This window comes from Pseudochaenichthys georgianus, chromosome 1 (assembly GCF_902827115.2).
Source record: "Pseudochaenichthys georgianus chromosome 1, fPseGeo1.2, whole genome shotgun sequence".
Lineage (NCBI taxonomy): Eukaryota > Metazoa > Chordata > Actinopteri > Perciformes > Channichthyidae > Pseudochaenichthys > Pseudochaenichthys georgianus.
The window spans coordinates 26,757,020-26,784,296 of NC_047503.1; the positions used below are offsets into that span (position 1 = coordinate 26,757,020).

Sequence of the window (27,277 nt, forward strand, 5' to 3'; positions counted from 1 at the left end):
AGTGAACCATTTACATCCTACTGTCTCCCATTCTGGGGGTTGATTTCAAGAAACAACTCTATGCTCTTCGGGATCTACTGTCTTTGTAAATGTGTGTGTTGTGTCTGCTAAATGTGTGTGTGTGTGGTGGGTGAGATCAAGAGGAACATTTTTATTTATAAATCTGTGTTTTAAATTCTGTTATGCCTGAAGTGAAATGACCTATTTACACTTAAACCAGACTCAGCTCAAAAATTTGACTCAGTGATTTTGTGTTTGGTGTGTGACAGACAGTATTCTTCAACTTCAGAATTTAGAGACACACTCCCTCTTATCATATTGGTTGAATACACAGACAGGAACCTCCCCCTGAACTAGAGCCAAATGATACACACAACAGGCTCTGCTCTCCAAAGCACCACTGTCATCTCTCAGACACCTGCCCACAGATTCACTCTCATCTTGCAATGTGGTGCAGTCGTATGGCACTGCGTCGGCTCCAGCAGGTTGCTGTTACTCCTTTGAATATGGCTGGAGGTCTAACAAGCAAGGTGCAGAGGGAGATGTCAACCCTGCCACGGGTGTATATAACCCGACAGATCCCACCCGAGGGCCTGAAGATCCTCCGTGAATCTGGACAGTGAGTACTGGTGACCTGTTAACCACTTTAAATCAATGTTTTTATTATAGAATATTGTATATGACAAAGTAATTGTGTATTGTAGCTGATTTGACTGTGATACTTGCTTATGCTCTGCTTTGTAAAGTTCATCATTTACTTTGAGTAAACAGGACTGCTAATGTTTGACCTAAGGTTAGTCAGATAAGACTGGTAGCCTGAAGGCTATTCCCCTGCAGCAGAGTTAAAGAAATGTGCCTCTATCATTTACAGTATATGTGATATAGCTTGAGAACTGTAACTGAAGCTTCAGCAACTAATTACTTTTTGCACCAACAACAAAAAAACATTCATTTGATTTGTATAATCAGTCATGGTTTCTGTTTTCCTAGGGTGCAGTTTGAGCTGTGGGACTCCGATGATGTCCCCGTGCCCAGGAAGGAGCTGCTGCAGAAGGTCAAAGGTGTCGATGGTCTGGTCTGCGTGCTGACGGAGAAGATCGATACAGAGTTGTTGGATGCTGCAGGTCTGAGGAAAGTCTGAACACAATTAGCATATTGACATGTGCTTATGTGTGTAAATGATTGGTGTGCTCTTGCAGGTCCAAACCTGAAGGTTCTCAGTACTATGTCAGTGGGGTTTGACCACCTCTCATTGGAGGAGCTGAAAAAAAGGTGATTCTTCTCTTTCTTAAAAAATCTTGAGGCTGCATTTGACAATACTACTGGTCAGTGCAATTATTGGTGCATGTGTTTGGGAAGTAGTGAGCATAGGTCAGGATAAATAAGACCTGTGTACAATTGCTAGAGGTGTTTGAGTGTTTGTAAATTGATGTTCTGACATAGTAGATGGAGCCTACATTAAGTTTAATTAAACTTCTCGATTTCAAGGTTACACCAATGGAAAAAACACTTTCAAACTTGTGTCTGCCAACCACTTGTGCCATACGTATATAACACTGTGTGTCGTTTGCGTGTTTTGCCCTTTCCCCAGAGGGATCCGTGTGGGTTACACCCCTGATGTTCTGACAGACTCAGTGGCTGAGCTGACGGTGGCTCTGCTGCTCACCACCTCCAGGAGGCTCATCGAGGCCACACATGAAGCCAAAACGTAATGTTGCATGCATACTCACACACCCCAAATGTATCCATCAACAACACTTTTTCAAGGGTCAGAGGTCAAAGTCTCTCTCTCTCTTGTGTCAGTGGTGGCTGGGGCACATGGAGAACTCTGTGGCTGTGTGGACACGAGCTGGCCGGCAGCACTGTGGGTATCCTGGGTCTGGGGAGGATTGGTGAGCATGCAGTATATAAAACACCACACACAACATGCCCATCATTTTGTCATCAAACCTACATTTGCATAAATGCCGTTTGTGCTCTCAGGTGTGGCTATCGCCGAGCGCCTGGCGCCTTTCAAAGTAAAGAAATTCATCTACGCAGACGTGGCCCCGAGGCCTGAGCTGGCCAGTGTCATCAATGCAGAATATGGTAAGCATTATAGATTTGTGGATACTAAAATATCCTATGCCAGCATGTTATTTTGCTATAAACAATGCACAATAGAAACACTGTCAACAAGTTGGATTGTGAAGGCTTTAATAGCATTATATTATGCTGGCTAGTCTAAGAGACCTCTCACATGCTGATCTCAGAAATACTCATTATGCCTGTCTTTTGTAATTCATGAAATTAGACATTCAGGATTTTATTCTAATAACATCAATGGTACTTTCCCTGGGTCTAGTCTCTTTTGACGAGCTGGCCAAGCAGTCAGATTTCCTGTCTGTGTGCTGTGCTTTAACGCCGGAAACGAAGGAGATCTGCAACAAAGACCTCTTCTCCAAGATGAAAAACACCTCCATCTTTATCAACACAAGCAGGTACCCTTATCCTTCTTAAAAACATATAGTAACCTAAGTAATATAACCTTATTTACATGACATTCGTCATTATTTTTAAGGTTCATCTTGTGTTTCTCTCTGTTAGACTTTGAAAAAAGACTGTGCTAATGTAATGACCAAAATACTGGATCCTTTTTTCTTCTTAATCTGACCAAGAGTACAGTCTCTTTGCTTTCCCTGTCTTTCTATAAACGTGGTTTCTATGTTGTGTCAGAGGGGGTGTGGTGAACCAGGAAGACCTGTATGAGGCTCTGTCCACTGGGCAGATAGCAGGAGCGGGGTTAGATGTTACTGTTCCGGAGCCCCTGCCCACCAGCCACCCACTGTTCACCCTCAAAAACTGTGGTAAGTCTCTCAGACTTATTAGTGCTTTAACTGCCTTAAAAATGGTTGGTTTTCAAGTGTCATTATTTTGGTTGGTTTTCAAGTGACACTATCTTTGCCAACTTATCACCACCACCACCACATTCTGACTTTCGATCATTTGTTTTCTTTCTCTCCTCCCACAGTGATTCTCCCACATATTGCTAGTGCCTCCTATGCGACCCGTAACAACATGTCCGCCCTGGCAGCGAACAACCTCCTGCTGGGTCTGCGGGGCAAGCCAATGATCAAAGAACTCAAACTGTGATAGGAAACTAAGTCCGCTCAAGCTACTTGACCATCAGTTTAACTCATGTGCTTAATTATTATTTAGGACATACTAAAAACTATAAGTTTGTGATTGTATGCTTCTTTATTTGCTTCTGTTTAAATCTTCAGTAAACTGAACATGTAATGTTATATTAAAGACTATCTTACTCCTTTGTTCTATCAGCTTGTACAACAAAACGGAATTTCATTGTTTTTTTATTCAGTCTATACAACAACTGAACATACTGTACATTCTTCATAGCGTTCAACAGTAAAGAGACAAACATTTAATCCTCTCATGGTTACACTGAGAAAAACACACAGAAATACATCAGATTTGGCATATCAACAAAAGCCCAGCTTTTCAAGCTAGGCTTGACATTGACATAAGGCAGTGACGTTCATTAACAATTTAGGCCTTTTATGTATTTTAACATTTTGGCATTTTAATACAGTAGTCCCTTTTACTGTTTATGCAGCAGCTAAAGAAGACAGCACCACAATAACCCTTAACTGGCAACTGCGTGGAAGTCATTTTGGTGGACTACATCTTTCCTTCACCCCTTACGACTCACAGCACATCCCTCCTTACAGAATGCAGGAGTGAACACAGATAAAAAGACAAGAGATTTAACCTTCAGGGATTCTTTTAAATTCTGTTTCCAAGCTACACTTTTCTATTTGTTTCATGTCAACATTTACAGGGTGAATGGTAGGTCAGCTTGTGTTTACAGTGTGAAACATAATTTAAGGCAATTCATCTCTGAAGTGAAACGTCAAGGTGATCTCATGAATGTCAAATAGAATTGTCCTTTTGTACGGGCTAACAGTGTATTGACTCTCCAGTAAGATAAGATGCTGACGAGCAAATGTAAGCAATGACAGGGTAGGCGACACACATACGTCACCTACACTCTACACATACAGCAAGCAAAACAAGTCTAAAAAAAGGCCATTGGATTTTATCATTTATGAGCTGCACGTTTAGATGTACTCTTTTTCAATCTCACGCTAAACCAGCATTTATTAAGTTGACATTAAAATACAGCTACATACAAAAAACAGCTATACCTCCGAAATTAACTTGAAACAATTAACAGAGGACCATTTAAAGTTAATTTCTGAACTTTGCATTTCATATCCTAATGTAGTATAAAGAGGAACACGCCCATTAGGGCTGGTAGAGTCGGACAGTCTCCATACAGCTCCGTTTTCACAAATACACATTCAAGTTAACATATTAGTTTTAAGAAAATAATGAATGACAAAGACAAAGACACATGTACAGAGCACGTATAGTACAGTAGCAAACTTAAACACAATATTGAAATCTTTAGACATTTCTTGTCTCCCCTCAAGAGGAAAATGATGAAACCCATACAAAGTGCAATATTTACATTTCTAAAGCCCTTTCAACACGAGCTGGACCTCAGCAAACCGTTAACAGTTTTCATCAGACGGCTCTGCCTCTCAGCACCACTTCATTACCCTTTTTATAAACACAAATACTGCAAACACAAAACAACAGCGTCCATGGAACCTGGTCTGATGTGAGGACGGTCAGTAAACTGACCACAGCCAGAACTTTTGTGGCCATTCCCAGTCAGTGAATGCCAGATTTTAAACCATTTAAAATGTCGACAAAAGTGCAACACATCATAACACAAAATAAGGTGCAAAGACCAGAAAGGGCGGATTTGCTTACTGTCTCAAATGCCAAGATGGTGAGTGGACATTTCACTTCCTCATTGTTCCTCAAAAAGAAAACATGCAATGTTGCTGAGCGTAAATTGGTTTAACAGAGCAATTCAATTATTTCCATTCTGCCAAAACTCAGACTTATGTGGAAGCTGACGTATTCTCAACTTTAACTGAGCTCAGCCAGACTTATGATGATTGAGATTCAAAGGCGCTTGGACTGAAAGGCCGCTACAGAGGTCAAACCGTTGACACTACATGGTGGTTGAGTATGCACAAACATCATTTCTCAGCTATTGATAAACTGTTCTTTTGGGTTTCTACCGTCCTGATCGATAATGTCAATCACATCAAATCTCCTCTCTTCATTAAATAAAACTATCTTGTTTAACAACAAAATAGATTCAATGTTTTCGGTCAGTGAAACTTCCCAATTCACACGATCTGTACTAACAGGCCTTATATCTGACGCGTAAATGGATTCTGAATCAGTCGACATGATCTCCCTTGCACAGAACAAGGTCACTATGCATGATTACAATGACTCATCATTCTTGAGTGGGATGCCGCTACATGTTTTCCAAATGTGCAAAACAAAAAGTACAAATAAGAACATTTCTTTACATACATGTGTTTTTAATGTTGTGTTGCACAGCCGCCTCTCATCTGCAAGCACTATTGCAGTGTGAGTCACATTTGCTTCCGAAAATGCACCACAAACTATACATGTTCAGCATTAAGGGGTCACCTCAACATATCTCAATTTCTTGGATCACTGTGTCGGATTTAGAGGCATCTAATGTTGAGTTTGCAGACCATTACGACTTTGTGTTGCTTCTGTGAGGGCTTCACTCTCCTTGCTTGGCTGTGTACTAATTAACAAGTAACATCGTCCATTTGGTCAAAAGTTAGGTTCCCAATCATCTCAGAACACAGTATGGTTAGACAGCACCTGCAACCACTCGGCCTACTCTTTGTTTTCCAACTAGTGCGTTTGCGCCATCTGATTCAAGGCGTCACTTCAGCGTGAAACAAAACGGGTACTCTCTCCGGACCAACTTTGGTTTGACCGTTCTTAGCGTGTCTACTAACATGGCAGTGCAACATGGTGAATTCAGTCAAAGAGACCGGCTCCTAATGTAGACACGATTCTTAGTTCAGGGGATAATACACTAATCAAAACATAAATATAAATGTCATGGGCTGCATGTACTGACACTCCTCATGAAACACTGATGATTACAGGCGAGTCAATTCCTCATCTGTTTTCTATGAGGCAATCACGGTGATAAATGTTGCCCCTTTGCATCTCCCTCTTATCTTTCTACAGTCTATACATGTTTACAAGAACTTGAACGTAATGTGGGTTTCTCCTTTCTTGCGGTCAGAAAAATCTCAACATTATGGAGTCTTAAAAGTTGGCCAATTATAGATTCCAAATGTATTTAATCCTATCGCCTGGCTCCGATTGAATGCACCGTCCTCAGTCCTACAGCAGGCCATTGGACATGTTACTGTTCTGCCAGCGCAGACAGGTGGTCTTGCAGTGCTTGTATAGATGGGAGGACTGGCTGAAGCGCTTCCCACACTTGAGACATGCGTAGGGTTTCTCTCCTGTGTGCACACGGATGTGTTTCTTGCAGTCTGTCAGGGTGAGGAAGGTTTTGCAGCAGATCTTACAGGCGTATTTCCGCGCTCCCTCGACCACCAAGACGTTATGCTCCGACAGAGCCTTCTTGCACTTGGACAGGACGTCTGCTGAAGCTCGGGTCAGCTGAGGGAGGAGGGAGGCGGGTCTGCCATTATTCATCTCATATCCCCCGCCCTCATTTAAAAGCAGAGGACTTGCCAGGCTGGAGGAGGAAGAGGCAGCATCCTGGAGAACACCACCTTCTTCTCCTCCCATGCTGCTGGACATTTTCGGAGCGATGCGTCTGTAACCTGGATAATTAAGCGCAGTGGTACAAGCCCCCCCCGCTCCTCGGGACGGTCGCCCAAGGGAGTGAAGCCCAAGACTAGAGCGCTGGAAGTCCAAGCCAAACGGATCCACCCCTCCACGCCCCCCACCGGCACTTCCTCTGGGGTTCCCTAACCCATCATGCAGGGGACGGAGGAACAGAGAATCTGCTTGGAGGTTGTCTCCAAAACCGTTGCGACTTTCGCCCCCGAGTGTACCGCCCTTCAGAAGGGAGGAAGAGGCGGAGCTAGATGGCCCAACTGCATCCTGTCTGAGCAGGAAGTGATGTGCTACTGAATCGCCAGTAGTTGTGTTGGGGAGGTCATCCTCTCTAGAAACCAACCCCGACCCGACACTTCCAAAAACGTTGGGGCTGAGGAAGCTAGAAATACTAAAACCAGTTTTTCCACCCAGTCCACTATTACACCCAAAATCTCCTCCCACTCCGCTGCCCCCTCCCATGCTGCTCTTCAGGAGCAGAGAGTCAGAGCTGGGGAGGGGTTCAGAGGTGAAGCTGCGGTCGCTGCTCTCTGGGCTCAGCTCCGCCTTCTCCTCCTGGCCGCCGGGCTCAGTCTGGGATGGCACGTCGCTCGTTTCATCAGTCGGCTCGGGCGAACTTAGCGGTTCCTGTTTAACCACCACCTGTGTGAAGCAAAAGAAGAGTTTCCTCACAGGCCAAAGTAGAGTGACATATTTTAGACAGCAGCCGAACTAGAGAAGCATGATTTCTTTATACATATGTAAAACGTCTGTTCGAGTGATTTAAGAAAGCTTTTCACATTCACCGTTGACTAAATATTTAACTAAATTGAAAGGAGTCTCTGTGTAAGTTTGTCCTTTGATTTTCCTTGAGAACCAGTCATCTAATCTACTTGACACTGCTGTATTAATATTATAGTATAGCTGCAGAAACTTTATTATATTTCAACTTGTTTTGGGTTCCCCTTTAAGAGCAATGACACTCTCTGTTGATTTCAAATAGCATAACATCGAGATATGCAATGTCAAATTCTTCTTTTTACTCCTGGGTTTTTACTTCTTTACGGCATCAGCACTACATCCCTCAACAGACTCCAACGGGTTCAAAATGCAGCTGCACGTCTCCTCACGCATACCAAATCATGGCATCACATCACCCCAGTCCTCAAAGACCTCCACTGGCTTCCTGTCTCCCATCGCATCAACTACAAAATGCTGGTCCTCACCTACAAAGCGCTCCACCATCTGGCCCCCCCTTATCTCACAAACCTTCTCACTCCTTATCAACCCCCACGGTCCCTCAGATCCACCGCAGCCGGACTCCTATCCATTCCCACATCCACACTCTGCAGCTTTGGGGACAGAGCCTTCTCAGTGGCAGCTCCTAGGCTCTGGAATTCCCTCCCCCAAGATCTCCGTGACTCTGAGTCCCGCACAGTCTTTCAGTCCCGCCTCAAAACACATATTTTCAACTCTGTCTCCATAAAGCCCCGCCCCCCTCTCAATCAACTTCCTCTTGGCTGCCGTTTTTGTTTTGTTTATTTTACTATATTTATTTGTTTGCCTGTCCTTGTTTGTCTACCCTCCCTCATACTGTAAAGCGTCTTTGAGTTGTGAAAAGCACTATATAAATAAAATGTATTATTATTATTATTATTATATATAGAAATGTATATATTTTATCTCAAAAATATGCTCCACTTTTTATTTATGTCTCGAAAATGGCACTGTTGAGGAACCTGCGATCTAACTTTTTCATACATTGGATAATTACACCGTAGTTGTGTATATGTTGTTTTGTGTATCAACAAACAAGATTTAGGATATAAATATAATGTTAAGGCCTAATAAGAATAACTTACTTTGTCACAACAACTGCAAATCAAGTCAACACTGACCTTCTGTTCCCGTTCTTCCTCGGCCCCTGATTTGATCTTCACCCCTGCTCTGTTGACCTGGTGCTCCTGCTCTTCCATGTCCTCCTCCTTCCTCACCCCTCCCTGCATTTTCCCCAAGTCCTCCCCCTCACAATGTCCACTGTCCGACTGGCTGGGCATTTGTGGATCATCTTGGGACACCCCTACTAGCCCGGTCATTGCCCCATCCAATTTGGATTCATCCCCCATCTTGTGGGAGTCCGGGGAGAGAAGCCCTCCTTCTTCTCGCTCTGCGTTCATCCCTTCTTCTCCTAACATCCCCAGGTTAGGCCCAGAGGGACGCTGCCTCTGCCTGGGCCTCTCCTCTGACAGGCCCAGGGCCATGGGGGGCTTGCGTTTGTGGAAGCGTCGGATTGGGAAGGAGGCCCTCTGTTCGCCCACTCTATTGCCAACTCCATTTCCAACTCCATTTCCAACTCTGTCCTCCTCCATCCCACCCAAAGCAGAGCTTACTAAGCTCAGCCCAAGCTGCTGCAGGAGGAAAGAGCGCTGCAACTTTGACGTGGCAGCGTTTGCGAGGTTAGCATTAGCTGCTAAATCTGCTACCTGCTGCTGCTGCTGCTGCTGCTGCTGCTGCCTGTGCCTCTGCTGCTCCTGCTGAGGGTGGTGATGGGCGGTTCTGTCGGGTGTGGGGGACATGGGAAGGGTACGTGTGGTCAGGTAGTGTTTGCAGGCCTTTACTACATTGTTGAGGTGCAGATGTGAGGCTGCAAGCAGGATATCCATGACGTTACTCTCCCCCAACATCAGCGTTGAGGTGTACATCATGTCCACCAGAGCAGCGAAAGCTTCAGCTGTCACCACCTGCAAGTATACAGGAAGTTACTTCAAAACAGTGGCAGAAACCGAGTTTGAAGTCGGACTATCCTTGTTTTTATCATTTGAAGCTCATCAATTCCCATTATGGATTACAATAACCCTCCATTCTCAAGAGTACAAGCAGAAATGTAATGAATGCCTTCTTTAACACAATGTCATTAAGATTCTCACCTCGCTGTCCAGCTGGATCATGTTCATGCTTGCATCTCCCTCTGCCACTGTAAACAGGGCTCTGAAGTGGGTGCTGCAGGCTGCCAGCACAGAGCGGTGGGCCTTAAAGTGTCTGCTGCCCACCACAATGACACAGTCGCACAGCTGACCGTGGACACGCTGATAGTTGAGCTGCTGGAAGATCTGATCAAAGTGACCTGGGAAATCCATGGCCCTAAAGACAGAGGCAGGTGAGGTTGAATATAGAGGAACGGGGAGAGGCAAATCATGTCTCTTGATTTGCAACATTCGTCGATCAACATAACAATAACAGCAGTTTATCGAAATTACTTAAATCTTTAGTCGACAAAAGAAATGTGAAAACAATAGCTGCTAAATCCTCAAATGTGTAGTTAAGTGATCACAAAAAAAATCACATTTAAAAAATCTGAGCTTTTTCCCCTCCTTATTCTCAGTTATTTTAGGACCTAATGATCTCTGATTATTCGGGTTACTATCCACACAATGAACTGATAATGAAAATGGGTTGTAGCTTTAGGGAGTGTTTATGATATAGTGGCCTGGTATCTACAGGATGGAGGGAAGTAAAGTTGGGGCCAGATTTTGCCAGCTGTATTTGAGGAAGTGATGATAAAGTGTTTAGCAAAAAAAAACAGAAGTCGTTATTCGTTGGTCTTTACAGATATAGAGGTCCTACAGCTATTCTAATAATGATGTTAATTAACGTGCACTGAGGGCAATGTTTAACAGTGAACAGTTAAACATCCTTGCAGTTAATCAAAATGCTGTAAAATAACTTGTACTCTTGCTAGTGTTGATGTTTACGGGTGCTTATGGTGTGAGGTTAAAGTGATAAACACAATGACAACACAGCAGCTAACTTTACAGAGCATAGCTTCGGAGTGTAAATAGTACTGTAATTAGCTTACGTTGGTTAAAGTTACTAGCTACACTATCATATCATTAGCTACTCTTATGACGGCGAGCTAAGACAGACATGGAAGTTAACTAACATTACCTTGAATTTCCCGAAGCGTAGGAACCGTTAACAAGAAGCCGAAACAAGAGGCCCTGGCGAGGAAACACACAAGGCTAAAGTTAGCTGGCAGCTGACCAGCAAATTGCCTGCTAGCTACAACAGAAGCAGTAGCATACGGTCACCAGGCTGGACCGCTTGTCTGTATCGAAGCAGCTTTTTCTCCATCAAACACCGTTAGCTGGGAGGTATTTCTGGTGCTACATCCCACTTCTCTCGCGGGGTCACAGTTTCCTCGCTTTGAATGGTTAAGCGGAGGTGAAAGCACCCAGTGGTGTGCGCTCTCTCTCTCTCTCTCTCTGACCGTGGGTCTGGTGCAGCTGGACCTGGCTGTCAGTGTCATCCACCGAGCGAAAGTCAGGTAATAACACAGCCGGTAATGAGACACTTAGTGAATGTCAATCACTATCAGGGTCCCATATGCTTGTTATATTTTTTAATAATGTAATGCACTCAGACTGATTTTTCTAACCAGACTCACAGGGTGGCGCTGTACTGCCTATGACCTCGCCGAGGTGAAGAGCTGCCATAATAGGTTTTGCCACAAGATGTCGCTGTTGCAGCGTCGCAGCCTGCGTGTCCAAAGATCATATATGTATCAAGATGGTCAATTTCTTACCCTATGATTTAAAAACATCTGCTAATTGTCTCATAATATATGTGGTTCAGTAGGGCTGGAAGAAGTACTGAGATATTTTTCTGACGTAAAAGTTGCAATTCAACAGTCAAGTGTTGTGTTATGTAAGACAGTAGGTCCAATTACTTAAGTACTAATAATGCACAATACTGTATATGTTGTCATTTAAAATAAAAAATAATTGACCGAATTAATTATGTTCATAACTTCAATGTTGCTTCTGGTCAAAGTGGGTATTGTTTTTGTTTAACTACACATACTTTGGGCTGAACGAGGTTCTTGGTGAACACGGAAGTAAACAGGAGTGAAACCTCTTGCGTCAAACGCATGATAACAACTATGGCTGCCTCCTGCTCGTTGGTGTGTTGTGAAGAGGAGAGAGACTCCGACAAAGCTGTTATTGGTGACTGTCCGATATTTGTTGGTTGTTGAATCGAGTTAGAAGAATATAACTTTGCCACTAAATGCTGGGTTGTTCTTATCGTCACTATATTAAACACGCGTTTATATTGCACACGTGGGTGCTAGCACCAGAGCTAGTTGTTAAAGAATAGTGTTGTGTTTGCTAGAGTGACTGCAAAAGCGTGCAAAAGTAACATTTCACTGTAGTAACCACAGTAAAAAATATCAAATCTTTATGAACTACTTTTATCTTGTTAGTTGCTGTTTGCATTAATGATCATCCCAAATGTGTGATGGTGCTATGAAACACATGTCTTGACAAGGTCCTCGTCATGTTTTTCCTTTTCATAGTTCGCTTTTCAAACGGCAACGTCCAAAATGCAGAAAAACTGGGTTTCACGATGTATAAGAACGCAGATGAGGCTAACCCCAGGAAAAAGAGCAGGCGGATAATGGTAAGAAAGATGAACTCAACCTTATTGATGTTTTCGTTTACTTTGTGCTACTTAAAGTACTCTAATGACTCTTGCCTTTTTTCCTGTCTAGGCTGCTGAATCAGACAGACTGTCCTATGTTGGAAATAACTTTGGAGCAGAGTCTTTGAAATGCAACAACCTTTGCAAGTATGTCAATGTAATTTATTGGGTCACATTGGCAAGTGTGAAGACAACTATAAAATGTGATGCTTGGGTGTTTTTTCAGATATTATGTAGGAGTGCTAAACAAGGCGACCATGCACATGGAAGTGCACTGTGCTGAGCTCTTCAACATGCAACCTGTTATACCAGGAGAGATTGAAGAGTCTGCAAAAACCCAGGACCCTACTCAGACCTACAGAGAAAAGGTACAACGATTTGTATAATAGAAGACTTAGCTCAGATATGAATGAACTCTATGTAATAATCTTATCTTTAATTTATCTCAAGGTTGACTCTTTAATAGAGGCGTTTGGCACCAACAAACAGAAGAGAGCTCTGAGCTCCCGCAGGCTCAATCAGGTGGGCAGTGATACTCTGCACCAAGCTGTGGCCAAGGCTGCCAACACTGTGATCGACCAGAAGGGTCTGGAAGGTAAGCTACATGGACTCATGAATATAGAAGTCTGTAGTATGACCAAATCATAAAGTAGTCATTTGATCATGAAAAGATCTCCAAGAGATGTTGGTTAATTCAGAAAAGAAGCTTTGTTAACCCTGATGATCTAGTTGCTTGAGTCGTCTTCTGTTCCTGTGTGAATATCATCATTTGTTCTTCTCCACCCAGCTCTCCAACAGGAAGTGGCTGAGACAGAGGCCCAAGGAGACCTGACTTTCCACCTGCCTCCTTACAATGCAGGCGCTGACAGACCTGAGAACGTCTACCTATTTGATGATTGTATCCTTTATTCTGTGTCAACAAGTGAATGCAAGAGTTGTAGATGGTAGAACAGATCATATATTTGGAGGTACAAGCTGCAGCTGAGTTTGTTTGTTTGTTTGGGTCATCCTTAATTGATTTCCACAGTCCTGAGTCCAGTAGAGTTTGCATCTTTGGAGCAGGCTGGAACCAAGATGGCATCACTTACCCCTGAGGAGCTGAAGAAGATGAGAGATGATGGAGGGTAGGGGGACAAAGAGCTCACGCTTGATTACTTTCTTTTTTAAGTTTAATGTTGTTTTCTTCCATCTACTAACTTTTGTTTGAACTTTCACTTTTTATTTAAGGTGCTTGTCTGTTGTGAAGCACCTGGAGAACCTGCCATCTGTTGGTGAAGCCAGAGATAAAATATCTCGATGTGCCTTTTACCTTTCTTTGCTCCTCAATCTGGCACGGCAGCGGAGCATCACCCGCAAGTGTGAGTTCGATTTTTGCCTTTTTTCAAAAGTGATCCTATGCATGTCTATGGTTCACAAACTAATTGTTACTTCTGTTTACGTATACAGTCGGGCAGGAGGAAGGCTGTCCTCGCAACATTCAGAGCAAACTGTTTAAAACATTCACTGTGGAGAGTTTTAACAGTGGCAGGTATGGTGGAACTTATGTCATGTTTTATATCTGCAAGGACTGATTTTTTTTTTTCTCTCTCTTGATGCACCATTTTAAACCAAGATGTATTTTTCTTTTCATAACACAAAACTGTCACTTCGACCATTCTTGTTGCACTGATTTTATTGAAAAAATCTCAAGATTTCACTTTTTCATTCTTTTAGGGTCCAGAACGTTGTGTCATCATCAATGCGTTCCAAACTAGCAGCTTACTCCCTGGCCCTGCTGCTGCACATGAGTCACATGACCTGTGACATCACATTACTCCACCGTGACCTGGCAATCACCGAGGCCAGGTAAGGGGGAAAAAGGGAATAGCCTGTATTTGTATAAGAAACTGCATAATAAGAAAATGTGTTTTACTTTGTATGTGTAACTGCGTGTGATACAATGTGTAAGACCAGTGCATTAAATCAAATATGAATAGAACTTAATGTTACTGTTTGTTTAATAACTGCCCTTATGAGGGGCATAAGCAGAACTCTGCAAGTATAATGGTAACAGATGTTTTTGTGTTTTCTTATAGGATGATTGACATAGCAAAGTCAATGGGACTGACTCTAATGAAGTTGCCCCGGGTGAAGGCTGAGGAGGATGGGGTGCGAGACACAAGCAGGCAGGCTGCTCTTGTTCTACCTCTGGTTAAATATGAGCAGTCCATGGAGAGACCGAAACGCAAGAAAGTTCACTAAACAAGAACACTTTGAAAAAAGAGGGAGGACAATAATAATTGGAAATGTCACAAACAATAACTGTTTATTTTGTAGACAAATAAAGTGGTGACCTCTTGAGTTGTACATGATATCTTTACTTATTGCTTACTGTGCAAGATACAAAAAAGCAGAGGAATGAGCTGTAAACAAATTCTAGATGACAGAAAACATCTAGCGTAGACAGTAAAAACATATAGGCACACTTTTAGACAGCACATATTGCACACTGTTTATCATTTGTCCTTCTAAAACTGTCTTTTACCAGGCAAGTCTGTGTGGTTGTGTCACTGCAGCTTGTCGATGGTATCTAGAGGGAAATCTCTGAATTCTATCAAGTCAAAGAAAGCTGATCACATTTGAAAAACATTGATATGATACAAAAACAGACTCACCAGGAAGCAGCCATGTGCAAGAGTCAGAAGCTTGAGTTTGGCTTTGTTTTTTCATCTTTGCATAAACACTCACACTATGACAACTCATTATCTAGCTACAATCGTTGATTGAATACAAAGTCAAACAAGGCACAGCTTTACTTTGCAGCATGGTTGAAGATGGCATCTCTGAAACCTTTGACTACGGCTAGGATTTATAAAAATGTGCACTTCCGAAACAGTGAGTCTCAGAAGCAAACGGACAAAGTCTACAGCAGGTCTGTACATGAATATCAATGTTAAAGAACATAATTAAGTTAAAGCTTTGTATGGAAACAGTTGTTGGAAGATGATAATGCCTGAATGTGTGTTACTGCAAATTAATTGCAAGAGTCTACATGTGATGATGTATCAATGATAAATGCTCAAACACCAGTGCACTGGTGTTTGAGCATTAAGTTATGCAAATCTTCTTTCAGATTTACAAAATGTGGTGACACCTCAATGTACTGGAAGGCGGATTGCCCAAGTGGTTATACTCGGAACATCTTCTTTACTAGACCTCAACAAGAGGGCGTCTTTTTGAAAAGGTCTTCTCTGAGGAGGCCAGCGTGCTTCAAATGTACAACAAACACAAGTCCATATTGGTTTCTAAGTGCTTTCACAGGATGGAGCAGAACATGCTGCCATTGTGGCAACCACTTTCTACAGTGGCGCTGATCCTGGTCGTCATGGAAATTCCAAGTCTGGAGGGATATTGGGACGAGGAGAGACCAGAAGGTGAGCTGGCCAGTGGGCGAGGTGGAGGGTTTTCCAAAACCCAGGGAGGAGCAGAAGTACAGCTACAAAATGCATAGATAAAAAGTAAGAGGTGAATTTGACTTCCAGACAATATATTCATACCAAATCTGGAGCAGAGCAGATCTTAAACCAGCGATTATTACTTTTTAACCCCATTGTGGTCTGAAGCTTTGAACATAACATTGCCATACCACCTTTTAAGATTATATGTAAACAGTTCCTAACCTAGACATTCAGTATTTACAGGGCAACATGTGTTATGTCCACCTGGCAAGTATAAGTCCAATTTTAACTTTTTGTAGCTCTGTTTCTGTACCTAACACGTCTTTGTCTTTAGCTGGTAAATGCTTCACTACGCTCACTAGCTTGTTTGTTCAGGCAATTTGGACGTGTGCAGGAGTTTTTAGGACTTTTGTCATTGAAAACTGCTGCCTTTGGCCCAAAATGTTACAATTTATGTAAACCAAAGCAGTAAAGAGGTGCTTAATATCTTTCTAAAGCTCAGTTAAGCAAAGGGGAGCTGCAGATCGAGGTGATATTTCACATCAATGTGACACAAATATCGCCTGACAGGAAAAAGAGGATAGACAACTACATCTGCGGGTCTAAATCTCTGGCACTTTCTGTTGCCTAGTTACCTGTGATTGTGCCTTAGAACACTGTTGTTGCGCAACACACAGTTCTCATTGGCAGCATCCATATGAAGAAGTTCCTTCTTGTTGCCAGGGTGGCCCTGGAACAAGACGTTGTCATGGACAACACCTTTTACTGGCCCTAGCACAGCCACTCCACAGCCCTGTGCTGGCTGGACACGGTTGCGCATCACCTAAAGATAAACATTTGAAAACCAATTGAAGGTAAATAAGTGATGTGTAAATATTTAATTAAGAAACTGTGTCTGAGTCTCAGTCCATCTCACCTTGATGTCAGCACCGCCCAAAACCTGGATCCCGTATCCCCGGTTTCCAACAACATCATTCTCCAAAATCTGCCCGTTGCCGCAGAAACTGACACCATGGCCACAGTTTTTATAGATGCCGTTACCACGAAGCTCCACTCTGCAGTCCTTCTCCACCGTAATACCACCTCGACCATTTTCAAGGATGCAGTTTGTAACCAGTCGGGTCAGCTGACTGCTCTGAAGCACAGCTATGCCAGTGCCACGGTTACCGTTTACCAGATTAGCAAAAACATTCAGGGGCTCACTGCTCTTCACGTACAGACCAACTGCTACAGAGAAATGGAAAGATGGAGAGAACATGAGAAACAGGAAGTGAGTAAACTTGACACTTGGTTAGGCTCAAGAGGTCTATAAATACCTCCATTGTAGCTCATGCAGTTGCTTTCCACCAGGGCCACACTGATGGCACGGCGGGCAGAGTGGCGCTCGTCCTCACTGTCCAGATCACTCTCCCATGCAAACAGCTCCCCCTCCTCATTTAGGTTCTCCTGCCCTTCTCTCCTTTCTCCTTCTACCCCCCTCCTCTCCCCACTGCCTGCTTCTCCACCAATCCCTTCCTGCCCTGGCCAGTTGCCCTCCATGTTCTCTGGGTCTTTCCTGCAGAACACGGCCAGCCCGTACATACAGTTATGGGTGATGAAGTTTCCCAGCAGCTGAGGGAGACTGGACGACATCACCCACACACCACAGCCTTTGTTACCTGAAGAAAGAGGAGACATGAGGTGAGCTATTATGTCAAGGTACATTAATGATGCATCATCAGGCTGGATTTACTTACAGTAGACATGGTTTCCCTCAATAAGGCCGCGGCCTCTCTCTCCCACCACCACGCCGTCTGAGTAGCCATAACAGATGTAGTTGTTCTTAAGGATGGGGTCACCTCCTCTGCGGATGTCCACACCCCCCCACTGGTTTTCTTTGATGACATTCTCTGTAGTTAAAATATATGAAAATGCTTTAAACAACCACCAATGGTGCTTTGGCTGGCACATAAAATCTGAAATGAAATGAAGAACCAAATCGGTTTTCTTATGTGAAATGTAATCACCTGTTATCATGCCTCTGCCATTCTCGTTTATAGCAATCCCTGCTGCCTGGCCCTGGAAGATGTGATTCCCACTAAATCAGAGAAAGGGACAAGAGAATATGACAGAGTTTAGACTTGATGTAGTAGTCTATGCAGAAACACTAGGTTAGGCTTGATCGTTTATGTAAGCAACTGCACCCCTGGCTTGAGGACTGCTTATACAACCATTTCTACTGCAAAATGCTAGGTTATGTATAGCAGCAAAATATAAATCGCTGCACTGCAGTAGTCCTAGAGATTGTGAAGTTGCATTATCAGGCCATACAACAGCAGAAGTGTAGCATTTGAAGGGAGAGCTAGTATGAATCCTATGAGAAACACCCACAAAATGTTAATAGCAGGGTCTACACATTCTTGTTAAAGTTATATGTTTGTGAAATCCCACCTACCTGACCACAGGATTACCGCTGAAGAGAATATACACGCCTGCTTCCTTGTTGTTATAGATCTGGTTGCTCCGAATTGAACCTTTCCCATTGCCAAGGACAACAACCCCTGAACGCAAACCACTATGTATTCTGTTGCACTGTGGAATGAAAGAAAGCATGAGTCGTTTAAAAGGACTGTAAAAACCAAGAGCTGTTTTGATGTATACCTTCTAATGTTAAAGTTAAATCATATGAGCACTGTTTATAGATGTCAACTCAGCATTCATGTTATTATACGGACACATCTTTGTTTGCAATAATGAGCTATCGATTATTTGACAGTATGCAAGCTCTAAAGTTGGTGATAAGATTTTTGTTGTCTAATGTGAGTATTAGTGTGTGTTCCTTTACTTCAAAAGAGCACTATAGGTTACCAGAATGATGGGGTTAGCCCCTTTTCGGATGTCCAGCCCCGCCTCCCCATTAGAATGGATGTTGTTTTCGGCGATGAGGCCCTGAGCAGAGAGGCGCAGGAAAATACCTGATGCTCGGCACTCACACACTTCATTTCTCAGCATCACTATCTGAAGGAGGTAAGAGAGAAAGACAGGTAGCTCAAGTAACACTTAAATAGGAAACTGCTGCTTAATTACTCATGATCTGAGCTACTTCCTTAACTTGATACTCAACACAAAAAATCTATGCAGCCTGTAAAAGCCATTCAACTAATTACATTTAGATATGTTAAGATACATTCAAGAGATGTTTGGTTAGTCTAAAAGACATCATGATAAATGTATTTACTGTCGAGTTCTGGATGCAGCGGACAGCATAGTTCAGCCCACGGAAAACATTGCCCTCCAGACGAGCTTGTCCGTAATTAGACACGTGCACGCCACCCTTCCCTTCCCTAAAGAGGCAGCGTCTGAGGAAACAGCCAAGGGTGGAGGCAGCCAACATCTGAGCCTCTGGGTCCCTGTCTAGTTCCTGCTGAAAGGTGAGGGGTTCAGGGGCCAAAGATGGTGGATCTGGGGAGGAGACAAGAGGCATAGAGCCATCTGGCCGGGGCCTGAGCAAATGGGATAGGCCATGATGGTCACAAGGGATTTTGTAATCCAATTTGTGTGTTTTTTTGGTGTTGTTTATTCCTCCTCCATCTTGATTCTCCTCCTCTCCCTCGCTGCGATCTTCATCACTCCAGCTTTCAATCACTGTGCCCTGACAGGCTGCGTCTACTCCATTCCTCCTCTGCCAGTCTTCTATGCTCACAAGCTCCTTTTTAACATTTGAACCTGGGGGTTGATTCCCACCAGTGGAACCAGGCAGAGGGCCACTGGGAGGGCTGTTACTCCCAGATACGCCACATGATGGGAACGTCCTGGCCAGGGCAACCAAGTGTTTACAAGCCCAGTTCCTCTCGGACACTGGAGGACCTTCAACAGTCACAGAAGCAGTGTCACTACCCGAAAAGTCACAGCTGTCCATCAAACTGAGGACAACACCCAGCAAGTGAGCAGAGCTGCCTTGCGAGAAGGAGCAGAAGCGAGCCTGGCAGGATCCCGGGCCACGGACTTGCAACTGAGCCCCCTCAAAGTTGCAGTTATCTAGTTGGACGTGACCCCATGAGGTCTGAAGCAAAGCAAGGAGAGAAAGATGACTGGAGTGAGACAGATTCAGCAAGACAGAAAGAAAATAATTTGAAAGTGAGCAGACTAGGGTATTTTAATCAGAAATTTGAAATCCTCAGTATTCATCCCACAGCGTGCTTAAACTCTAGATGTGAAATGTTTGTATCAAGAAACCAGCATGACAAGCTGTTACCTACCTTGTAGACCACAGTGGAGAACCAGGGCGGCATGAACACCAGATTACACAGCCTGGCAGTAGGACACTGCTGATCCATACACACCAGGAGAGCCACCTCACCCAATCGACCCAGTCCAACCAACTCCACAGGAACCTTCAGCACCAACTCAGCCTGCTCCTCATACACCCCTGGGTGGAGAACTACCCGGTCATATGGCCCCACCACCCCAAGGGCCCCTCGAAGGGTCTCAAACTCGCATCCGGAACCCACATGCCAAACCCTGCGGTCTTTTCGGCGGCGGAAAAAGTGGAGACAGGCAGAGGACTGGAGCTCTGGCCCATTTTGGGTCCAGGTGCGGGTGGACAGGGCGTGCTGCTTCAGGGCATCTCTCCAGGACGCGGGCTCCTGGTGGGGCTGACTGGGCCAGTTGGGATGACGGCACTCGGAGCAGCCTAAGCAGAGCTGTCTCCAGCGGGTGTTGTCTAGGGAGAGGATGAGCTCCCTCCAGGCTCGGCACACCTGGCAGCAGCGGCCCAGGTCAGGGAGCGGAAGATATGCCAAGATAACCCTCCACAGCTCCACGGGGAGGATGCCCACCTCCATGGCAGCAGAGACACACACCGGCAGGGGAGTACCTTGAGAGGGGGGGGGAGCCTGGAAACAGACACACGCACACACACACACGCACGCGCAGTTAAGGCAACCGCTAGCGCCAACCGTTACACAACAACAATAAACAAAGGACCTTTAAAACATCACACACATGACTATTAGATGCTGCAGTGGCACGCTTTTACTGCATCTAGCTGAAGGTACATTTTTAGCAGTACACAAATACTGAAGCAATAATTCTGTTAGTCGGTTATTTTTATTTACGTGACCAATGTTATAACGTAGGTCTGAAATAATAATGTTTAAGAGTTTGCTACGAACAATGACGGCTATCCAGCGAAGGAACTATTTTTTTCCGAGCCTTGCTTAACTAACGAGAGCCACAACATCAACAAGCATCGTATCCGTCACAAATGAAAGCCTTACCTTTACCAGTATGCCATAGTAACGTGAATCAACACATGTCTGTTAAATGTTCGGTGCAGCTTTCCCGTCTTGCGTTAGCGTTACATGGCGGGTTATCCCTCACTGCTGCGAGAGTTCATAAAATCCATGATGTCTGCAGATCTGCGGCAGATGTGCCATCGAAATGGAGTTCAGACGTTTGCCTACAGTTTACGGCAAGAAGAAACAACTGCTCCATCTTCCGCTTCCCTGGAGTGGGCGTTAACCTTATGGACTGCTGGTAACGTTTTTATTATTTTATTATTTTATTCTACTTGATTCAAGAAAAATAAATATGGACATCCAACATAATATACACTCAAAAGATGACATTCGATTCGCGGTATACATGTAAATATAGGCTACAGAGTAAAAAGTACGACATTTAAATATACAGAAAATAGTGATGACAACAAAAGGTAACATTAAGTAAAATATTTATCAATTACACATTTGGTTTTGATTGCCTTCTTATTTTTTATATTTTCAGTGGTGCCATATTGTTGTAATTCTAAGTGTAAAATGTTGATTAGAGTCAGTCCAGACTGTTAACGTTGTTGTTAACCACTTTCATCCTGTGATGGAGAGCGGGTAGTGCTCTAACTCCAGCTTTACCTAAATCCGGATAGGCCTACTACTAGTGTATTTTACAACATTCAAAGTCTAAATATCCCAATTTCTATAATGTATAGAGGCTGAGGCTAACCTCCCCACTCACTGTCAAAACATATTAGCTAAATTGAAACATAAAACATTTATGACATATGTGTCCATCCTCACACTAGGCATTCTTAGTGTATTGTTAAAAGTATTATCATTTCATTATAGCATTAAGAGTAAATTATGATGCATAGGCCTATGCATATGATTTTCATTTCGAGTGCAATTGCTTTCTTACACTTTTCTTACTTTCATTGTAATTTGAAACAACCTGAAACAATGACATACTATAAAAAACAAGAAACATCTTGGAATGTTTGCATTTTTATTTAAATCATTTTTAATCAAACAATTCTTCAATAATTGAATATGTATAAGTCTGTGCCTGTATTAAGCAACATACATGATCATCAAGAAACGTGAGATAATTGATTTGTAGTGTGATCTTGTAGTATTTTCTTCTGATAGGCTATATATTATATATTTACATGGAATCTGATTCTGGTGCTATCATTCATATGTGATAAAGCTTTTTTTAAGGATATACGTTTCCCTGCTGTAGCCAAAATGTTCAAAAGTTTAAAAATAAATATTCCATTGCTCCCTATCACAACACCATCCATGAAACCATCATAATGTAAACCAGGTAGGGACAAACAAGATGACTCACAGAGCGCTAGATTGATGTTGAAGCTCAGGTTACTTATCATAAGCAGGTAAAAGTCACTAACAGGCAGGAGGAACCTACAGGCAATAACATCCATAAAACTATCGGTTAGAGACAAAGGCGGGGAATGATGGGAAATGGGCTGGTATAAAAACTTCTAAGCCAATGACAGAATAGGGAACAGGTGTGCAGGAGGGCCTGGAAGTCAGGTGACAGTGAAAGGTGGGAACTCTGGGACTAACGCATTTAAACTGGGAGTGGCTGGATCTGAAATGCGAATCAGTGCTATGCATTGATTGTCATTTCAGATTAACATCTAGTCTACGTTGTACCTGTTGTGACATGCTGAAGTCCTGTTTCACACAGGAAATATGCAAAACCTTGAAACTTTTTTTTCCCTACAAGAATAGAACAGATTAAGAGCTCTGTAGTGATGTTTATACAAGCAATCTCCCGGTTTCACCAATCCCCCCCTGCTCGAGGCAATGTACCATGAATTTGCCTGATTGTTGAAATTAAATAAAAATTATAGGATTTTCAATTGAATTTAAAATCATATGAATTATACAAGATTTGCAAAATAATTGTCTTAGAAGTAAGTAAACTATATCTATCTATGTGGTAGATTAAGTAAGTAAACCATTTCTAGCTCAGAGCATATCACTCATGTATGACTTTATGATTCCATCTACTCATGTCATTGATGTCATTGTTGCTGGGTCAGAAACAACAATATTGAATTGATGTTGGCTCCTGATTAGGTGTGAGAAATGTTTTTCTTCAAAAATGATAACCTGAAAGACTGTTCAGCTTTGGGGTGAAATCACGCTATGTCAGCAATGCAACAGCCTTTTGAGGAGTGAACTTTACACACACACCAAATGGTTACTGTCCTAAAAGTGTGGATTTTTTCCATCCACTGAGAATTGTATCTGACTGTGCAGGGACGCTGCCTCCATGAAACAAAAAACACTGTCTGAAATGTTGTTGTCCAGATTGTATATCAGAACTTTGTTATTATTACAAACTTGTATTATTTATTATGTCAACAATAATCTCTAATAATCTGATACGTGAAGCAATAGCAATTCTGGAAACAAGTTTGCAGACAGACACAACACTTCACTTGAGTGTTATTCTGTCTGAACACATATACAGTTTACATTGTGCATTTTTCATTTCTTTCTAGTACAAATATTAACATTCATCCCCCCTGGCATTTCAAGTTTTTTATTGATTACTCTTCGCTGGCCTGGGAGCGCCTTGGGATCCCCCAGTCAGAGCTGGTTGATGTCGCCAGGGAAAAGAAAGTTTGGGGCTCTCTGCTGGAACTGCTACCCCCGCGACCCGACCACGGATAAGCGGGAGAAGATGGATGGATGGATGGACAAACAAATAAGAAAATATACATTTTACATCAGCATGCCTATTTCTTACTGTCACACAATAAATTGAAAAGTTGGGAAGATCTGACAATGTTTTGAGTACCTCAGCTGCCACACATGTTTCTTGGGCTCCATCAGTTCAGTCCATGATACCGATTTGAACTTTAGTGGTGATACAATTGTAACAAAATGGTTCTCTTTCCCTCTCCGCTAAATCTGTGAAGGTTTGTTCTTCAAGGTCTCTGCCTACAGTGGAAAAAATGTATATACAGTAAGCAATCTCACTTCACTTACACAAACACAGAATATGGAATTGGTGGCAGATAATGATTTGCTCACTATTAAAAGGACAATATGAAATTGCTGAATACATTATTCATGATACATTTTGAAATTCAATTCCATGATTTTAAATGCAATGTGTAACATATTACTATTGTTTGAAATAGTTGTGAAATGTTTTTATTTCCCAATTTTGAGTAAGTTATTATAAATTAGACTGGGACTTTTGCTTCAGTATTGTCAGGAAATGATCTGGCATCTCTTGTTACAACAAGACTCCCTTATAAGCTGCATGACTAATGGTTAACTAGCTTCATTAAAAGTTAAATGTAAAGCAAACATGATGCAAAAAAAAAAACTTTTTCGAACAACCTCATGTTGCCCTGATCTGTGACTTATTATGGACAACACACACAATGAAGAACTTGGAAAACCACAACATAGCCAGAGTTTCCATTAAGTTGACTCTAAGGTCACAACATCCCCTATGTAGAAAGATGTGACTCAGACTGTGCAATCCTATGTTTTTCAAATCTTACACCACAACATGGAGAATTTCAATGTATTGTTTTGAACAACCCATTCACAAAAATACAGTAATGCTAAACGTACCCTGTCGGTTTCCTCTTGAGCACTCTTTTGACCCAAGGAGCATTGGGGTCCAGACAAATCTGCTGCCCATCCTTTGTAAGAGTGGCACTGCAGGACATCAGACAAATCAATATCTCCTGTAAGACTTTAAGAGATATTACAGCCATATTATGACATAGGTGTCAAACTTTTTCACAATGGCTTACATAATCTCTATATTTTCGCAGGGTTCACCTCCACCCTTCCTATGTAACGTCCAATTGGCCTTTTCTCTTTGCTGACGCATCGACAACGCTTAATCCCTCCCCAATCCCCCAGATTGATACCTGACGTTGGGAGAGGTGAGAGAAGCATAAACATTTCCGGACAGAAACAGATTAAAGTGTTCTGCTGGTGGCTAAATGCAGATCATAAACAGGTAGGCTACTTGTCATCGCAGAGTGCAACAAAAAAATTCTTATTTGAAAAGCAATTGAAAGAATTAAACTCACCCTCAGAGATTGTAAAAAAAAAAAAGGAGTGCCACGATAGTTAGAATATACATATCTGCTCTGCTGTGTCTGAAATCTGTGCCGAACAAACTAAACGCACTGCACTGGTTCAGTTTGCAAGTCGCTGGATCGGACTGTGGAGATTTCTTGCGCAAGGCTGTTTATCTTATCTTTATCTGTTCCTGATGTATTCAAGCATTTGGAAATAACCTGTTTTGATTTATAACCCCAGAAAGCCTTGCAACATCACTGAGCAACTTCACTGTTCTCATAAAAACAAATCATTAAAAAGCAGTGCTTCCGCATAGTGTGTCCGCGGACCACTGGTGGTCCATGAGCGCCCCATAGTGGTTCGTGAGTATTTTGGTACAATTTCACATTTGTAATAAATAATTAAATTAAAGTTTTCCGCATTCCCGCGGGAATATCTCCGCAATGGAGTGAGTTTAAAGGTGGGGTAGGTACATTTGAGAAACCGGCTCGAGATACACTTTTTGTTATATTCCATGGAATGCTCTTAACATCCCGATACCAATGAATATTGACAGTGCTTTGACAAAAAATACATAAAACATTTCATCTGTGGAAGCCGTAGTACTGTAAAAAGCACGACCAATAATTTTAGCCGGCCCGGCTAAAATAACTGGATGGCCTACCTGCCTGTCAGCCTGCCATCTGTGCACAAACTTATCTCGTGCCCTCATTGGTCATGTGCGCGTTCGTGTGTGTTGGGGGAGGGGCTCTGTAAGGAAGTGGCTATGGCAAGCCATTTGAGTATTTATTCAATTTCCTTGATATCAGACGGCAGCGGCCTACACTAGTTGGCCCTTTGATTTCACTTGTTGGATTTATGGTCAAACTAGTTAGGCACTCTGCTTTACTAGTTAAATAAAACATTTCACTAGTCGCTCTTTTTCAGCAACTAGTGGCACTTTTGTCCGACTAGTTACCACGTACGCCTTACGAGTAACGCCAGGAGCAGCACTAGTGACGCCAAAGTCCCAACGTGTAAGCTTTGTGATGAACTAGTGGCCCTCTGACCGTACTAGTGACCCTAAAAGTCTTACACGTTAACTAGTGCGCTGCAAAATCTCTGACATGTTAACTAGTCACACAAAATAAGCACAACTAGTTAACTAGTGGCACACATTTGTCTGCACTAGTTAACTAGTCGCACCCAGAATAACTCACTAGTTAACTAGTAAAGGCAACATGTTCACTAGTTAACTAGTTGACACCTCTTTTGACCTTACTAGTTAACTAGTGGGGCTCAAAATGTCTACACGTTAACTAGTGAACCCTTTGCCTTTTACTAGTTAACTAGTGAGCGAAGTTTAAATTCCACTAGTGAACTAGTGAGGCCTAAAATGTTCACTAGTTAACTAGTGGATCCCAAATGTGCACTAGTCGCACTAGTTGCACAGAATGCTAATGAGGAGGGGAAAGAACGCATCGAGGTCTCCTATTGGCCCTAAGCTATAGAGCGACACCCAGCCAAAATAGTTTATTTAACAGCTTAAATACACTGTTTTAAAATATGACCATATTTACAAACATATAAAACAAAAGTATTTGTGTTATTATGATCATATGACTGTATATCAAATTAGGTAAGAACATTGAAGACTTTCTTAAAATTAGAAAGTTGCCTTTGGACTGCAGACAGGAATATAGATCCTCTTTAAAACATTTTATTAATCTGCCATTTGAAAGGTGCTGGATTAGAATGGCATTGTGATAAAAGAGTGACATTATTGATGGATTGAAAGAGGAAGTAACTCTCTTCGGATCACAGCTTTGAGAGATCGCCGTGACTTCCGTAAATATTAGTCTTGGCAAATATGGAGAGGTTGTTTATCTTCATACAGATCTATCGTTATGCTGTTTTTAACATCTGTCCAGTGTTTCAGCTTTATTCATTTCATGAGCACAGCTGATAAAATGTCCCACGATCACTTCCTCTACTTTTGTGTCTCGAGTGCCGGTGTTCTCACAAGAGTGTGCACATTCGCACCAACAAAAACACACACACACACACAAAGCGGAACAAAGCAGAAGCAGAAACATGTATTTTTCTAGGCAAAACACACTGACTGACTTCCCACGGAAGGCACTAAATACCCGACTGATGCACCTCACGTCTTCAAGACGTTGCGAAAAACATCGCAGGAGAACGCCCCCTCAGGCTCTCCCTCACAGAGCTGACCAATCAGAATCTGGGTCCCGCCTGCTTCATTTGCCT

General features: G+C 42.7%; 4 protein-coding genes and 2 long non-coding RNA genes across 7 annotated transcripts; 2 read left to right on the forward strand and 4 right to left on the reverse strand.

The window, feature by feature from the left end:
* The first annotated feature begins 363 nt into the window (after positions 1-363).
* Positions 364-3,332, forward strand: grhprb (glyoxylate reductase/hydroxypyruvate reductase b). Its single transcript, XM_034081063.1, has 9 exons — positions 364-619; positions 991-1,124; positions 1,200-1,272; positions 1,592-1,708; positions 1,804-1,892; positions 1,984-2,088; positions 2,345-2,480; positions 2,716-2,846; positions 3,011-3,332. Exons 1-9 carry the CDS (start codon positions 447-449, stop codon positions 3,130-3,132), a joined length of 1,080 nt encoding a protein of 359 aa, XP_033936954.1. The 5' UTR covers positions 364-446; the 3' UTR covers positions 3,133-3,332.
* Positions 3,333-3,334: 2 nt separating this feature from the next.
* Positions 3,335-10,804, reverse strand: LOC117445378 (zinc finger and BTB domain-containing protein 5). The gene is made up of 4 exons (XM_034081027.2): positions 10,714-10,804; positions 9,696-9,909; positions 8,667-9,509; positions 3,335-7,431 (listed from the first exon to the last, which is right to left on the reverse strand). Exons 2-4 carry the CDS (start codon positions 9,903-9,905, stop codon positions 6,322-6,324), a joined length of 2,163 nt encoding a protein of 720 aa, XP_033936918.1. The 5' UTR covers positions 9,906-9,909; positions 10,714-10,804; the 3' UTR covers positions 3,335-6,321.
* A 196-nt stretch (positions 10,805-11,000) lies between these two features.
* Positions 11,001-14,592, forward strand: polr1e (RNA polymerase I subunit E). Of its 2 annotated transcripts, none has more exons than XM_034081050.2 (11): positions 11,001-11,092; positions 12,122-12,225; positions 12,317-12,393; positions 12,473-12,614; positions 12,697-12,841; positions 13,034-13,144; positions 13,274-13,370; positions 13,474-13,604; positions 13,693-13,774; positions 13,960-14,091; positions 14,322-14,592. In XM_034081050.2, exons 2-11 carry the CDS (start codon positions 12,172-12,174, stop codon positions 14,485-14,487), a joined length of 1,137 nt encoding a protein of 378 aa, XP_033936941.1. In that variant the 5' UTR covers positions 11,001-11,092; positions 12,122-12,171; the 3' UTR covers positions 14,488-14,592. The 2 variants fall into 2 exon arrangements, with proteins under 2 accessions (XP_033936941.1, XP_033936933.1); XM_034081042.2 differs by lacking the exon at positions 11,001-11,092 and adding an exon at positions 11,657-11,771.
* fbxo10 (F-box protein 10) lies at positions 14,526-21,191 on the reverse strand. The gene is made up of 11 exons (XM_034081014.2): positions 20,942-21,191; positions 19,922-20,557; positions 18,901-19,725; positions 18,531-18,680; positions 18,118-18,254; positions 17,690-17,760; positions 17,420-17,572; positions 17,000-17,341; positions 16,600-16,910; positions 16,319-16,506; positions 14,526-15,721 (listed from the first exon to the last, which is right to left on the reverse strand). Exons 2-11 carry the CDS (start codon positions 20,504-20,506, stop codon positions 15,541-15,543), a joined length of 2,943 nt encoding a protein of 980 aa, XP_033936905.1. The 5' UTR covers positions 20,507-20,557; positions 20,942-21,191; the 3' UTR covers positions 14,526-15,540.
* Positions 21,192-21,927: 736 nt separating this feature from the next.
* LOC117453867 (uncharacterized) lies at positions 21,928-23,894 on the reverse strand. Its single transcript, XR_004552936.2, has 2 exons — positions 23,775-23,894; positions 21,928-23,620 (listed from the first exon to the last, which is right to left on the reverse strand). It is a non-coding gene; the product is annotated as an uncharacterized lncRNA (long non-coding RNA).
* Positions 23,895-24,565: 671 nt separating this feature from the next.
* Positions 24,566-25,292, reverse strand: LOC117453860 (uncharacterized). The gene is made up of 3 exons (XR_004552935.1): positions 25,036-25,292; positions 24,751-24,870; positions 24,566-24,652 (listed from the first exon to the last, which is right to left on the reverse strand). It is a non-coding gene; the product is annotated as an uncharacterized lncRNA (long non-coding RNA).
* Between the last annotated feature and the right edge of the window lie 1,985 nt (positions 25,293-27,277).